At 38.3% G+C, this 15,292-nt stretch overlaps 1 protein-coding gene across 1 annotated transcript in view; it reads right to left on the bottom strand.

Moving 5' to 3' along the window:
* Window positions 1-2,661: 2,661 nt before the first annotated feature.
* Window positions 2,662-15,292, bottom strand: part of STK32C (serine/threonine kinase 32C) — a 247,171-nt gene continuing 234,540 nt past the window's right edge. Inside the window, exons 7-12 of the mRNA XM_032799731.2 lie at window positions 14,914-15,017; window positions 14,688-14,804; window positions 12,925-13,050; window positions 12,619-12,750; window positions 9,565-9,632; window positions 2,662-8,453 (exon numbers count right to left, since the gene is read on the bottom strand). Of these exons, the coding sequence (XP_032655622.1) occupies window positions 8,315-8,453; window positions 9,565-9,632; window positions 12,619-12,750; window positions 12,925-13,050; window positions 14,688-14,804; window positions 14,914-15,017 (686 nt within the window). The 3' untranslated portion in view covers window positions 2,662-8,314. The remainder of the gene's footprint in view (window positions 8,454-9,564; window positions 9,633-12,618; window positions 12,751-12,924; window positions 13,051-14,687; window positions 14,805-14,913; window positions 15,018-15,292) is intronic.

Genomic DNA, 15,292 nt, shown 5'->3' with positions numbered 1-15,292 from the left:
GCTGTTCTAGTACCCCAGCATTTTCACATTGCTTGGTATGATTTCCAAAGCACTAGCAGAATCAGAATTTCAGACAGGACACCTGTACCACATTCTAACTGTCTAATAATCACAACAGAGATCTTAGAGGCAGTAAGGCCAACTAATGAACACAGGTGTAGCTAATGACTTACTCCGGTAGAAGAGACTTCTAAAATATGTCTTAGACCTGACACTGGCAGTATTACCTGTGCCAATCTTAATCCTACCTAGATAGTCTGCATTGGGAAAAAGGAGAAGGGTGAGGTAGGCTAACAATCCAGGAAGGGGTACTCTGGAAAATGGCTGAGCTCCTTAATCTGTGTGAGAGGAAGATTTGTATTTGAATTAATGCCAATAAATGTGGACAAATACAACTCTGTGCGCACTGCATGAAGAACTCCTCTCTTCTGACCCCTACCGATCAAGTTGATCCTGGCTAGCCAATAAATACTATCTGAGAAGTTTGGTTTGCAGCATTGTATCTGACAAGCACCACAGTTATGTGTGTGCTATCTACACAATGTGCTATGTATTAGCGGCTTGACATGGGAGGGAGGAATGAAAAGCATTAGTAAGAGTCCATTTCCCCTTCTCCCTGCTGTCTTTACCTTTTATGCCTATGGTGCTTTTCACACTTTGTGCTCTTGCTGCTAGATGGTAATTGGTCCAAACACAAGAAATTATATTTTTTAAGTAACTAAACTACTGTATGGCACCTTTTTCAGGAACCAAATGGGCCAAGTTACTGCATTGGGATTTGACAGTGCTGAGAGCTGGGCAGGGGAAGTAGATGAGTACTGGATCTGCAAACCTACAGCCTCAGCAGTGTCACTATCTATAAAATGATTTTTAATTAGGAGAAATTAGTAAGAATTAACTGTTTATTTGCATCTGTGCCCTTTGTCAAAGACAGGGAGAGTGGTAAGAGACTTTGTGTTAATATTTTGTAAATTGAAATAAATAAAGCTAAAACATCATGTAATGATTAAGTATGAGGAAAAAACAAACAAAAAATTTCCTCAAGCAGAGTTCTGGATCCTGTAAATGGAGAAGTGCCAGAGACTCTATGAAGTCTATTAGGGACTTTGATACTGCGATTCTATGGAAGGCACTCAGATATTACAGTGTTGGGTGGCAGTATAAAAGATAGATAATAGATTCTTTTATTTCTCATATGCTATTTGAGATGTCTACTCCTGGCTCTGCACTGTCAATGATGCCAGTGTTTGCCTACTTGTTACGTTTTCAACAAAGCATCTTCATGCTGCCCTCCTTCATAGGAAAAGTTCTCCCGTAACATCCACAAAGCTACAGATGTCCCCCAGGTTATGCAAACCCAACTTACGCAAATCTGCACTTACGAAAAAGGTTCCATAAGCTAGAAATAGGAGGGGGGGGGGTTGTTTTTTTTGGCGTAAAGGTCAGGTATGCATCTCCCACTTATGCAAAATTTGAGTTACGCAAGGCATTCTGGAACAGAACGCTTGCGTAAGTTGGTGAGTGTCTGTACATCGTTTTCTTCAAATCCCTCCTTTTAACCATCCTCTGCTGTGGTACCTACAAAGAATCTGACAACAGGCAACTAGTGTGCTGACTCCTGGTATTGTCATTGCTTTTTTGTGGTCCTTCATCTGTCTGACTATATCCACCTCTTGTTCTTTGTTTTAGACTGTAAGCTCCGTTAGGCAGGGACCATCTTCTTGTTCTGCATTTGTAAGCACCAAGCACAGTGGGCTCCTGATCCAGGACTGGGGCTACTAGCTGCTACCACAATTTAAATAAATAACTGGGTGAGTGAAGTGAGGCCCTACACTCAACTTTATGGCATTTCTGTGTCTGTCTGTAATCTGATAACTTTGGAACACTACATCTGATCACCTCCAAATTTCTGGGAATGTTCTAGGCATCAATGGACAAAATCTTATTGTTTTTGGTGAAAACCAGGAAAGCCAGATTGAGAGGAAAATCCAGGCCTGTACACTATAGATATGTGGGAACAAATGGAGATAGTTATGGTGGACAAGCATTACTCATATTATATGCACTGGCTTTAAGAGGCCTAATACTGTATCTTTGCTGGAGCAATTTATTACCCATTTCTCCAGGCCTAGAGAGTCTCTGCTTTACCAGTACATACTATCTTGGAGGAATACCATACATTCTGCATGTGTTGCTGAATGCTGCAAGTGCTCATGTCAGAGAAGTGCACCCTGGGAGCACTCTCTTAATATTCTGGAAGTACTGTGTAAACAATTGTGTTAACCTGGCTAAATTAGGTGTGCACTACCCCTAAAGATCAGCATCCTTAATTTCTGGATGAATGACCAAAATACCAGAATGGATAATATAATTTGCATTTTTTATCTTGGATGCAAATTACAAATACTTTTACATGGATTACTGATTGGCAAATTAATTGGGTCTAAAAATACTACTGAGCATGTCTTTAGAATACCCATGATCATAATGGCAGCAATAAAATAGATTTGTTATATGTTTTGTCTGTTATACCTAACTGTAAAAATATCTAGCCTGGAAATATGTAAATAAGGAATGTGACCACTACATGCCCTTCTTACAATACTTCATTTTTTTCTATTTAACAATAAACCTAGAAATGACTGCAAATGTCCAGATATCTTAAAAATACACATTTATTACTCCAGAAGTGCAAAGGCTTCTCTGCAGTATCTGCAAAAACACAAATATATTGCCATAACTTAAATTTTCTTGTATAATATGGTGCTATTTTCATGCAATAAAAATTACAGAATTGTATTATCATAAAATACAAAGAGATACTTACATATGTGATTTGCACTGAAATAACTAAAAAAAAAAAAAAAAAGGAGCATGCAAGGCATCAGTATTTTAGCGCTGTTTTAAGTCAAGTTTATGCTGTTGTAGACATTTCTACTGTTTTTTAAAAAATAGTTATTATTACTTTTACTTTTTTGGGCAAGGAATAGACCAATAGTTAGCAAAAAATTTTAACCCTTAAGGGACAATTCCTGCATGCCTTTGTCATGCAAAATTCCCAGGAAAGTCAGCTGGAGTTCATTGGAAGGTTTATTAAGTATTTTCAGAACTTTCCAATGCAACGAATTGAGAAAAGAGGACATTACTTATTTATAGCAATGAATTGATGATAATACTGTTACAAATGGCATATGGATAGTACAATGGGTTGTGGAAAACAACAAAGATTGTATAGATGCATCGTGAAGAATGATTAATACACAGAGTATTTGAATAGCTTATGCAGATTCAATTTAGTATTGTGGTTCTGGTAGGAGAGCTAGACATGGCAACCAATGTTAGTGATCAGCTGTGGAAATAACTGCAAATGATAGCTGTATTCCATGAATTACACTGAGAGTTTTGCTTCTGTACCAAATAGAGCATCAGGCTCTAAAATAAGAGAGACAGTAAAAAGAGAAATGGTGCAGAGAGAGTCAAACCAAAAATATATTGGTAATAGGAACCAGTCTGTTCACAATAAAATAGAGCCCTACAATACCTTAATGTCATTCATTACATACAGTGCAATAAGCAATGTACATCTTTAGTCTCGTTTTTGCCACAGGTACAGTCAGACATAAGTGACACATGATTCATATTTTATATAAATTAAAGTTCCCACGCCACTACTGTCAAGAGCATTTCTGGCAGTAGGATTTACTATTTACCTCCTGCCCATCATGCCATTATGTACTCCCAAAATTCCCACTGTGTTTTGAGGGGTGCAAGAAATTGGAATAGGGCCACAACACTACACAGTCACAAGTGTTCTTAAATACCTTACACTAAAGGGCCTGGCACGTAAACATAAAAGCCAGCGTAAAACATGTGATCTCCATTTTCCATAACTCCAGCGAGTCTAAGAATTGCTTCTACTAACCTTTAGAATTCTTTAAATGATCAAATACTAAAATCTTTACCTAGGGCAAGCCCTATGGAATGTGAAAAGCACTATTTGAATTATAATAGAAAATGGATTTGTTTAGCTATGAATATAAATAATATAAACAACATCAGAAAAGAATGATTCCTTCCCTCAGTCAAGGATTAGCATTGATGACCTTGGCACTCAAGGTAAATGTTTGTTTAATATTCTTGGCTGCAAGGGTAGAAGAACTAGAAAGCTAGGGACTCTGTGATCTTACCCCACTTAGTCCTGCTCACTGAAGGTCTTAGTCATAAATAAGGGACATAAGTACAGACTAGAAAATACATTAATTTACTGTATAGCAGAAAGACTATGCAGTAAACTCTGGATTTCTAAAGAGGTCTAACTGTGTGTGTCTGTGTACATGGTATTGATGAAACAATTGAACAAAGAAAACAATCCTATTGTCCTTATACGGTTTATACATATCAAATGAAGTTTTACACAGGGCATTATTTGAAATAGACAAAAACGGCCCAATCAAATGTCTGCTGAAGTCAATAAGAGGATGACCATGGACTTTAAAGAGCATTGGATCAGGCCCAATTTGTCCAAAAGATTATACAATTTTAATTAAAGATTCCTAAAAGGAACATAGAAATCAGGACAATGCCACCCAGTCAAGTAAAGAGCCAGCATTAAAATTCTCACAATATCATCATTATAGATTCTACCACACCCAAAACAACACATACTCCATAGACAGCAAAGAAAAGGAGATCTTGTAAAATATGCTGGAGTGCACAGCCCAGAATCCTTTCACGTATTTTTTTCTAAAGCAAAATGTACATTTTATGTTGAGAACATACAAACATAAATGCTATAATACATTCAGCGGAGTTATACCAGGGATGAATTTGGCCCATCATATTACATCTCACTTTTTTGTTTAAAACAATAAAGCAAATATGTATCCATGTCTTACAATTTGTCTTCTTTTTACAGTTACTGTATGCATGTAATCTCTTCTCTAGGGAATATGTGTAAATAGGCACCAGCAAACCTATTTCCCAGATGGGTATTAGAGAGGTACATTTGCATGCATTATATAAGATAGAAAATGAGTACTAAAATTATATTGCACTCAGGGTGATTCAAATACATGGGACAATAATTCTAAAAGTCTCTCTTTGTCATGTCATTGCTTCTCGGAGATCAAGATTTAGAAATGCATTTAAGCGAGGCAGAAATAATGTGTACCCAAGCATTTTCCAGATCTTGTTTCCTTAGGAAACAATATGTTGCACTTCAACAGTTCCTCTGGGTGACCAGACTTTGGCTCCTAATGACCTAGAAGCAGGGTCTTCATTGAAGCTTTGCTGTTTAGTGCTTGGTACTACTGAAGACATTTCATGCTTGGTTCATATGGAAAAGATAAGTGACAGAAAGTGGAAGTAATGAGCAATAAACAAAGCCTGAACTGAAAAAGTCAGTTCATTCCTATACGCTGTTACTTCAACTTCAGAAATCGTGTACACCGTGTGCTAACTACAGCAGTGAATGGGTTCTATGGCTTTTGCTATTACAGTATATTTTAATGGAGCTGCAGAGAGTCCCTTTAAATGGAGGGAGTTTCTGACATTAACTTGTTAGGAGTGCATCCACACCTGCCAAACGTTGCTCATTTCATTCCCATCGCTACCTAAGTTCCTCAGAATTTTGGTGTGCCATCATTTTCTTGGTGAAAATTATTTACGTGAGAAATAAAGAATAATGAAATTGACATGAGAGCCATTTATACCGACAGACTGAGGTTCACAACATTTCAGTATCCTGCACTAATAACGCTTTGTTCCCTTCACTTTGCATCTTTGCCACACACTGCAACCCATATTTGAAGCTTGGGAAGTTGAGGTATGTTTGCACCTACTTATCTCAGAGCTATTTTTTCAAACACAAGAAAGAGACAATTCCTGATGCAAATATTGAGTGCTCTGATATGGCCATTGGAATGGGGGATGAGAGTAAATAGCTGTTATTTTGGAAGGTGCCTATGGCACTTATTATTAATTTTGATTCTTTTAAAAAGGTAATTTCCCTGCCATGGGACAGTGGGCTGGTTGGGAAGCTGCAACAGAAAGGGGAAGAGAGAGAGCAAAGCAAGATGTGTCTTGGATCAAGACAAAAATGTGAGGCTTTATCTCCATTATCTTTACAAAAATAAAATGCAAGCGGAGAAGGGTCAAATCTGACAACAAAATGCATGAGTGGGGGGCAAGGTGTTCCTAGAAAATGTTCACTGAACTCTTTCAAAGCATAGGGCCCAGATCATACATTCTATTCAAACATGCTTTAATATGCCTTTGGCGGGAACAGCAAAGACGGATGGCTGTGTGAATTCTTTTGCTAACTGACAATCAGCTGGAATGTTACTGCAGAGCAGAAGGAAAAGGGGGGGAAAAAATCTCCCTTTTAAAGTTGTTTGTGACTCAGAGCTGAGGAGGTAAATTTTCTTCTGTAGTTGGTAAGGAAGAAGCAAAAGGGAGGGGAATATTTATTTTAGATCTGTTTTACTAAAATAAGCCAACCCTTACTTCAACTATCATTAGAGCAGGGATAGTGTATAGTAATATCTAGGAACATGAACATAGTTGGATGGCATTTATTCTCTGAAAAGAGTTGGCTTCCCATGTTAGGACCTATTCAAGCTCACACAACTTTGATTATACTCTGATCGATAAGATGTGGATGGTCATGATCTAGCAAGAACCATGGTCTTCTACAGTTTAATTACTAACAGGACCTACCATTTATCTGGTGGTGTCCTAAAAATAACTGTGCAACTGGTATAAAAGCTTTGGAGTCTTTCCCCACCCCCACCCCCCAAGTTGTGCCTGCACATTTGAATATATTTTATGAAAATTTGGTTCTGCACAATTTTCACCACCTACCAGTCTCCAAATAAAACTGTGGAAAAGTAAACATGTCTTGTTTTACATATAAAATTGTTTTACACATTTGTTTCATTCATGGACACTGAAAAATATATATCAACAAAGCAGAAATTGCCTTGAAAGAATTTGCATTTGTTAAAAACATTCTCTATCCATTATGCTTCAGGAACATACAATAAAGTAAAGATGCAAACATGGCAAATTTCTTAAGGTCTGGCAACAGATTTTGATAGCTTTTGTGTGGATGTAATTATAATGAGATATATGCACAGCACAATAACTGAATGGTGTAGTAGAACTGATGGCTTGATTTCAGTAATAGTAACTTAAAGCCACTATACAGTAGAATAAGCCACTAAACCTAACATAGAAAAGGTTTCTGAAACAATTAGGCAATATCCACAGCTGGAGCAAAGTCAAGAGATCTCCTGTCCTAATGAAAAGTTAAGACAGGTACCAGTAGACTATGTACAATACTTTATTTTACACTTAGAATAAAGTAAACAGAAGGGTAAAACTGACAACACCTTTCTTCTATTATTGAGCAGCATTTTATGGCTACCCACAGTGTACATTTCCAGTAAAACTGAAATCCAATAGAATTTATGTCCGATTAATTAAATGAGTTGAAAAAAAAATAATTTCTGATTCATTTGCTTGTAATTTGCACAGCTCCTTGCAGCTAAGCATAGCCATACAAGGAGATTAAATATTTCAAACCAGATCCTTTGGTGCAGTGCAACCACTTTGTGCCACTCCACTAACAGATTCTCTTTGTAAAGCCAGTATATCCAGCCCCTCAGGGATTGGCCCAGTGCAAGGAGAAACATCCAGTTGCATTGAGTTGACAGAGAAGGTCCTACATGTAGCGTGCAGCCAGAAAAAAGAGGGTGTGGCTGAGGTGCTCTTAAACTGCCATGTTCCTCAGCTATTTAGTTCCTCGAGGCTGTTAGCACCTGTCATTAATTAGAGCAGCCTGAGGGCTTCTCTAATTTACACAAAGGGCCAATCCAGTAAACAGTTTTCCGGAGTGCAAAGGTGAGCTTTACATCATCTTCTCAACCTTTCCCAAACACACACTTGTGCTGCGTGCTCCTTGCTCATATGCAAGGATTTGACCTGTTCACTTACCATGTTCACGTGTCTGAGTCAGCAGCCTGCCATTAAAAAAGAGCAAAGAAAGAAACTGAACTATTTTCTCCAAGGTGTTGCATAGCAAGTATTTTTCCTCATAGTAGGTAATCCAGTGTTCAGAACTGGCCATCATTTAAATCCATGAATTCAGTTCTTTAAGAACTATCTACCTCTGCTACAGCTTTACAATATTGATTCTGTGACTTTTTTTTCAATTATAGTACGCAGTGTACAGTATATATTCATCAGTGCAACCTGAGAATGATTTATTCAAGAGGCATGTAGGCTTTTGGCCCCTGGCTTTGAAACTGTAGTCCTAGCTGCTGCCTGTAGAAGAACATACAGAGCTACACATATTTAAATTGGAATTCTCAGATTCAGCTTCTGTCTCGGCTTCATCTGTAGTTTCAGGAGGAGAAATAGATTCATTCATTTGATCTTGACTCCTCTTCAACCTGTGCAGAACATATGAGTAACATGTTACATGCTTTATCTACACTTAAAATTTTGTAGAAACTATGGTTGAAAAAACTGAAATGGAAAATGAGTCCTAAGGTGCCCCTATCATCCATATGTACTAATGTAGGTGTCACAGTCAGGCATCAGGGGGTCACAATCACTTGGTAGTTCTCGGAAAGCTAAAGGGACCCAGGATAGATTCTTCCTAAATGGGAGGGAAATCCCAGTTTTGGAAAAGTTTGATAACCAATGATTGAGCCATTGCAGTGAATTCTCTCTTTTTATGTGCTAAGTATCAATTGTAATACATGAAACTAATGCATGAACACATGTAATATATGAAACAAACACCCGAGTGTTTCTTCCATATTTGAGATCCACCTAACCCATATCCTAACGTTTTCATGAATTTTTGCATAAGCCCCTGTGTTTTAAAGTCTTTTTGACTATAGTGTACCAGAACCCAAACAGCTGCAGGTGTATTCTTCTATTTTAAACACAATGGCTTATCAGTGCTGTACATGCTGCAAGGAGATATCTAGTAACCTACTGTGATGAGCTTACTAAGGAGTATGGTTTGTTTAGAGGCGGTTTCCTTATCTCCTAGCTTGGGAAGAATTGCCTTCCATCATATTGTTTTAATTTAATAGCAAAAATGTCATGAATATCTTCAAGCCACAGGGGAAAGCAGATATTTTGATTGCAGTGCTTTCATTCACCCAGTGTGGTGCATGGAGGGCATTTTACCATATTTCTTTCATTTGCCATATAGTCAAAAATACAGTGGATGGGTGGATATTGTGGGTGTACTCAAGACTCAAAATCATAAGTATTTTAAAATCCACATGATTCTGTAGCATATTTGGTTTAACTACAGAGTTTAATAATCATTGGGGCTTTTGGAGTTGTTTTTCAGTTCCATATTTTAGATAAGCTTTAAAGAAAAATAGGGCCTGGGTCTGCTCCATTGAAGTCAATAATGCAGAACTGGACCATTGCTTTGATTCTCATATTTATGGCTCCCAACAATCTGTTTTTGTGAATCCTAGTTCTGCTAAGTAAAAAGAAGCCCCCTTTCCTTATGAAAACATACCCCCCCCCACTCACTTCTCTCTGTTAAAAATTACAAAGTCTTGCTGGATTGCTTCGAGGCATTCCTGGAGATAGTCATTTTCCTGTTTTGAAAAAAGAAAAAACATCACGTGCATGAGAAGTCAATAGAGAAAACATCAGACTATATATGTGACTACAGTAACTTCTCACTTAACGTTGTAGTTATGTTCCTGAAAAATGTGACTTTAAGCGAAACGATGTTAAGCGAATCCAATTTCCCCATAAGAATTAATGTAAATGAGGGATTTAGGTTCCAGGGACTTTTTTTTACCAGACAAAACACTATATTTATATATATATATATATATACACACACACACACACAGTATAGGTTTTAAACAATTTAATACTGGTACACAGTGATGATGATTGTGAAGCTTGGTTGAGGTAAGGAGTCAGAGGGTGGGATATTTCCCAGGGAATGTCTTACTGCTAAATGATGAACTACCAATTGGCTTAGTCCTCAAGGGTTAACTCTCACACTCCACAAGGCAGCAGGAATGCAGGGAGGGGAGACAGCATTGCAGACAAAGACAGAGACAGTGTGTATGAGAGATATGTGCATTTCCCCTTTAAGTACACTGCCTTATTAATTAGATCAGCTTGCTGAGACCGCAGCTGCTGCCAGCAAGCTCCCTCAGTCCTGAGGCATGTCGTATGTCCCCCTTGCTCTATGGAAGATGGGGTAAGCAGGGTGCAGGAGCGGGGGGAGGGAGACACTCTGACATTACCCCGTCTTCCTTTCGCCCCCCAGTACAGCAAGTAGGAATCTTGGGGAACAGCTCCAAGGTAGAGGGCAGGAGCAGCACATGGCAGTAGGGGAAGGGACAGCTGCTGCACAGGGAACTTAGGGGAGCGAGGAGCTGATAGGGGGCTGCTGGTCCACCCTGGTTCCAAGCCCCCACCAGCTAGGTGCAACGGGCTGGTCTTCCTGCAAGCAGTGGACAAAGCAGGTGGCTGCCAAATGACATTAGAAGGGAGCATTGCACAACTTTAAATGAGTATGTTGCCTAATTGATCAGCAACATAACAACGAAATGACATTAACCGGGATGACTTTAAGTGAGGAGTTACTGTACTGTTGTCTAGATGCACATGAATATAATCTAATCGAGTAGTATGACTTTCAGCCTAAATTGATGATGGAAAAAAAACACCCTCATTTCTTTCACATTTTTAAATCACTGTGTTTTGTTTTCACTTCTGGTGCAATAATTTCTCTACTACACAGATAACATGCTAATACGCACAATCCTTTACTATATGAATAATCAGTTTATAGATAGTGAAATTCACCCTGGTGCAGGGAGCAAGCATAAGGCCTATATACTAATCATTCACTTAAATCCTCAAAACAGGTTTTATGCAGGATTTAAGCGGTATATAGGCCTTTAACTAGTCCTATATCCAGAGGTGAATTTCACTTATATTGACTATCATCCTGAAGGATCCCATGGTGCCTTAAAAGCTACAGGCATACAGCACCATCAAGGAGACTGGCAGGACACATAGATGCTGGAGAAAAATGTAGCACTGCCTTTAACTCACTTGTCAGTGAGTGCCTCTGCAAGTTATTGTTAAGTTTGCTTATTCTGGTTTTTGGTTTCCTGAATTATTCTTTCAATCTTTTATAGTAACCTTCATTGATTGTAATGTTAACTATTGCTGAAGGAGGAAATGATCCACTGCTGTTAATAGACTCAGCCCACATGTCAGGGAGAATTCTAACAGATACTTCCTGCTGTTTATAAGATAAATGGTATTCTTAAAAAAATTGTTTATTTTTATTTGCGGGATAATTTTAGTGCTCATGAAATTGAGAGCCAAGGAGCACTGCCCTGAGTCCAGAAATAAGTGGTTAGATGTTGTGATTGCTTTTTCACATAGATCTACCCATATACATCAGGTACAGCCTGCAACACCCCTTAAGAATACTGGGTTTTCCCTGAGATGAAGCTACATACTATGCCAAATTATGTAACTGTTATTTTATGGGGACATGTCCACCATGGAGAAGATTGAAACTCCTGTATTCATTTTAACAGTGACTTGAGTCTAGCCTGAACTCTGGCTCTCATGATTATAAACACTTACATGACTAGTTTCTAAAAGAATGGGTGTTTCCTAAATATTTTTTTCTTACCAACAACAAAACTATTGCAGCCAATGAAAATAATCATAGCACAATCTCATGGAATATTAGTGGGAATTCATGGGAGACACCTAGGATCTACTTTTCTTACTTGATTGTTTCCAAAGCTTCCTGCTACCTCTCAAAGAAAGGGTATTGTACGGCCTACCAAGAGTCATCATGAACATCCAGGAGGGATCTACATGAAAAGAGTTATTCTCATGCACTACTGGGAATATTCTAAATCAGGACTGCACAGGATATCCTAGTGTTTGGTTAGTTGTGTTGCAAAACTCAGTTGAGAATAGCTCTTGAGAACTGAACATGCAATATTTGAAACAAGCTGTGAGAAGCCAGCCCAGTAATACTGCAGAATTTTATTATTGTTTCAAGTAGAGGACTTAAAGCTTTGAATCATTAATGTGAGTGTCATCAATATTTCTAACTTGCCACACATCTCATTTTACTAATAATTTGGTTCTCCTTTCACTAACATAAGGGTCAATTAGGAGTAAATCCATAGAATTCAAAGGAGTTACACAGGTGTAAACTTGTGTGACAGAAGACTCAGGACCTAACTGTGTAAATGATACCGCATCTGAGGTGAAAAATCTTTCTTCTCTATCTACATAGCGGATCTTTTGACGTTTATTGTTTCTTGATCAAAGTGCATGTCACTTTGCATGTCACTCATGTCACTTTAGGGATAACAGAAGAATGTGGAAGAGATCTGCCATGCAGATGGAAGAGGAGAATTTAGCTCTCAGGCAGAGTCAGTCTGACTGCCCGCTTGGCTGAACATTTTTATTACAATACGTATGAATGGAAAGCCTCCATGCAAAGTAACTGCTTTTATAACAAACAGATTTCAACACCTCAGCTTTTTGATTGTTTGAGCTATTCAAGGACGGACTTACTGACTGTGAGCTGTCCTTGCTGTTGTCCCTGGACTTGTTTTTTGCGAGTCTTTTCTTCTTTTTATGCAAAGGTCTTGACTCCAGGATCATTTCTTCTAGCTCAAAGGTGGGATCGCAATGTAGACGGCCTTTCTGTTAGAATGGTACAAAGGTACTAACTGAAAGCTTAGTTTTGTGATTTATGAGAATATGTTTCAGCTAATACATTTAGGAGTTATTTCAGCCATAGAAATCCTTTGTCTTATTAAGTAAACAGTGATCATTGTTCAATAAGGGGAAACTGATTAAGTCATCACTTTTGCTTACATTAGGAACAAAGCCTGGCTCCACCTTCTTCTCACAGACATCATCCCATATGACATTTGATAAGTAAGCTGAAGTTTGAACATCAGTGAGGCTGGCAAATCGATGCTCAGGATTCACTGTCAATAGCTGAAATAACAGGCACTGCAGTAAGGTATGGTCTGGACTGAGAAAGAACAGGCATACAGAATCATTCTGTCTTTAATCATGCTCTTATAATTAACTAAGAGAGAAAAAACCCTTTGTGGGAAATGACTTGTAACTTATTATCTGCCCAAAAAACAAACAAAAAAATTATTAAGGTTGCAAACTCAAGCACTCAAATGTTAGGAAATACCATAATTAATTATGCTTGGGTTAGTTGATGGGAAAATTCCTCATTTGGGCCAAAAGGAGGAAACATTTGATTACTAGTCCTGATCTCTTGTTGCCTGATAAGATCAGGAAGTGCTGTGTGGGTCACATGCTCAGCCTATGCTGGGAAAGAAATGCCCCACATTATTCAGCAATTCCTCAGCCAGCTGATTAAGGGCTAGTCTACGTGGCTTGTGTAGTCGTGGCAGAGCACGGGGAGAGAGCTCTCCCAGCACTCTAAAAAAACCATCTCCATGAGGGGTGTAGCTGCCAGCACTGGGAGCGTGGCTACACTGGAGCTTTACAGCGCTGAAACTTGCTGAGCTCAAGGGAATGTTTTTTCACACCCCTGAGCAAGAAAGTTGCAGTGCTGTAAAGTGCCAGTGTAGACAAACCCTAAGAAAAAGTGACACTGGGCTCTGAAGAATTTCTCACGCTGTTCTCCTCAACTGGACAATGTTTTAGAGCAAGAAAACTGGTGGGATTCTTGGAGGCCTGGGGGACTTCTTTGTTTGGGGGTGATGACTGATAACTTTTGGATTATGGATATGTATTATTAATTTCCATATATAATGTTCTCTTTAAAAGCATGCCATCTCTGAGTTAACCCAGTAGATGGCATATGTGATCTTGCAGAGTAATTTTTATTGCAATAATAACTAACAACTCCGCTTCTTACTAAAATAAAATCTAATTATGTAAATTGTCCACCCAACTCTAACTTATATTGGAGTCACTTATTTGCTGTCAGTGGAGTGTTTATCTCTTTTATACTCTCTTGATCAGCCACTTTTCTGAATCCTTTAATAAACAGAAGCCAAGAAACCAACATCAGCTTCAAATCACCAGACTTTCTTAGACATAAACAATAAAATGAAAGTGACAGAGGACCCATTCCCCAGAAAAAAGAAAACAAACTCATTTCTAATTACTAGACAAATCAGATTCAGATTCACTGACTGCAGAATTGGAGAAAGGGAAAAAAAGCATTATCACAGCAGGATATCCAAACACCTATGTATTTTATGCTGCAATCATTCTACGGTGAAAGGTAGTTATTTCAACAGTCAGCTATGAATTTCAGAGTATTGGAGGTAATACGTTTCCATACAGGCAGTTATGTTAACACTACAGTATCTTAACCTGAGCAAGTATATGATTATATCACTTAAACCAATCAAGTAACACACCTCACTTGCTAACTAACAGAAGAGAAGATGGATAAAGCAGCAAATGACTACTCAAATTATATTTTGGAGAATTAAATTGTGCTAACCATTGTATAAAGACATAAAGGAGTAATATCTTGAAGCTGAACAGAAGATTAGTTTCTAATTAGCCCTGTACATATTGTAGCCAGTATGGAATTTGTGACCACACAATTGAAATTGTACTGAAGAAACAGTATTTACCTTTCTCAATAAAGCAACACTTTCTTTTGACCATACTGATGAATACTGAACACTTACAGTACTAAACAGCTGAATTAAAGACTCTACCGGGTTACTGGAGTGGATGTCATAGGGTCTCTGAGGAAAAGAAAATGGAAATATGAAAAAAATACAATTCTTCCCTTTGAAGATTATTAAGAAAAATATCTGTAAACATCATCATATAAGACAATAGAGGACACCAGACCCATCCACGAAGAAGTTCATAAGCCATCACTCCTAAAGACCACCAATCAACTTCAAAGGAGTAGCCTGTCCCACCATTCAGAAAAGAGTGAAAAATCTCTGGAGCTAAATAAAAACAGAAAAGAAAACAATGTATTTACTCTGGCTGTAGTATGTTTACATCCTGCTGCAGATTGGATTAAGCGTCAGTTTATGGATGCCATAATTACTTTTATTTAGTGCCATCGATGAGATTAGGGTGACCAGATAGCAAGCTTAAAAAATTGGGACGGGGGGAGGGTGTGTGTGTGTAACAGATGCCTATATAAGAATAAGCCCCCAAAATCGGGACTGTCCCTATAAAATCGGGACATCTGGTCACCCTAGATGGGATCCTACAA

The sequence above is a fragment of the Chelonoidis abingdonii genome, chromosome 15 (assembly GCF_003597395.2).
Source record: "Chelonoidis abingdonii isolate Lonesome George chromosome 15, CheloAbing_2.0, whole genome shotgun sequence".
In the NCBI taxonomy this organism is placed as follows: domain Eukaryota; kingdom Metazoa; phylum Chordata; order Testudines; family Testudinidae; genus Chelonoidis; species Chelonoidis abingdonii.
The sequence above is the reverse complement of the archived record's forward strand: the minus strand, read 5'-3'. Positions and strand labels throughout refer to the sequence as shown.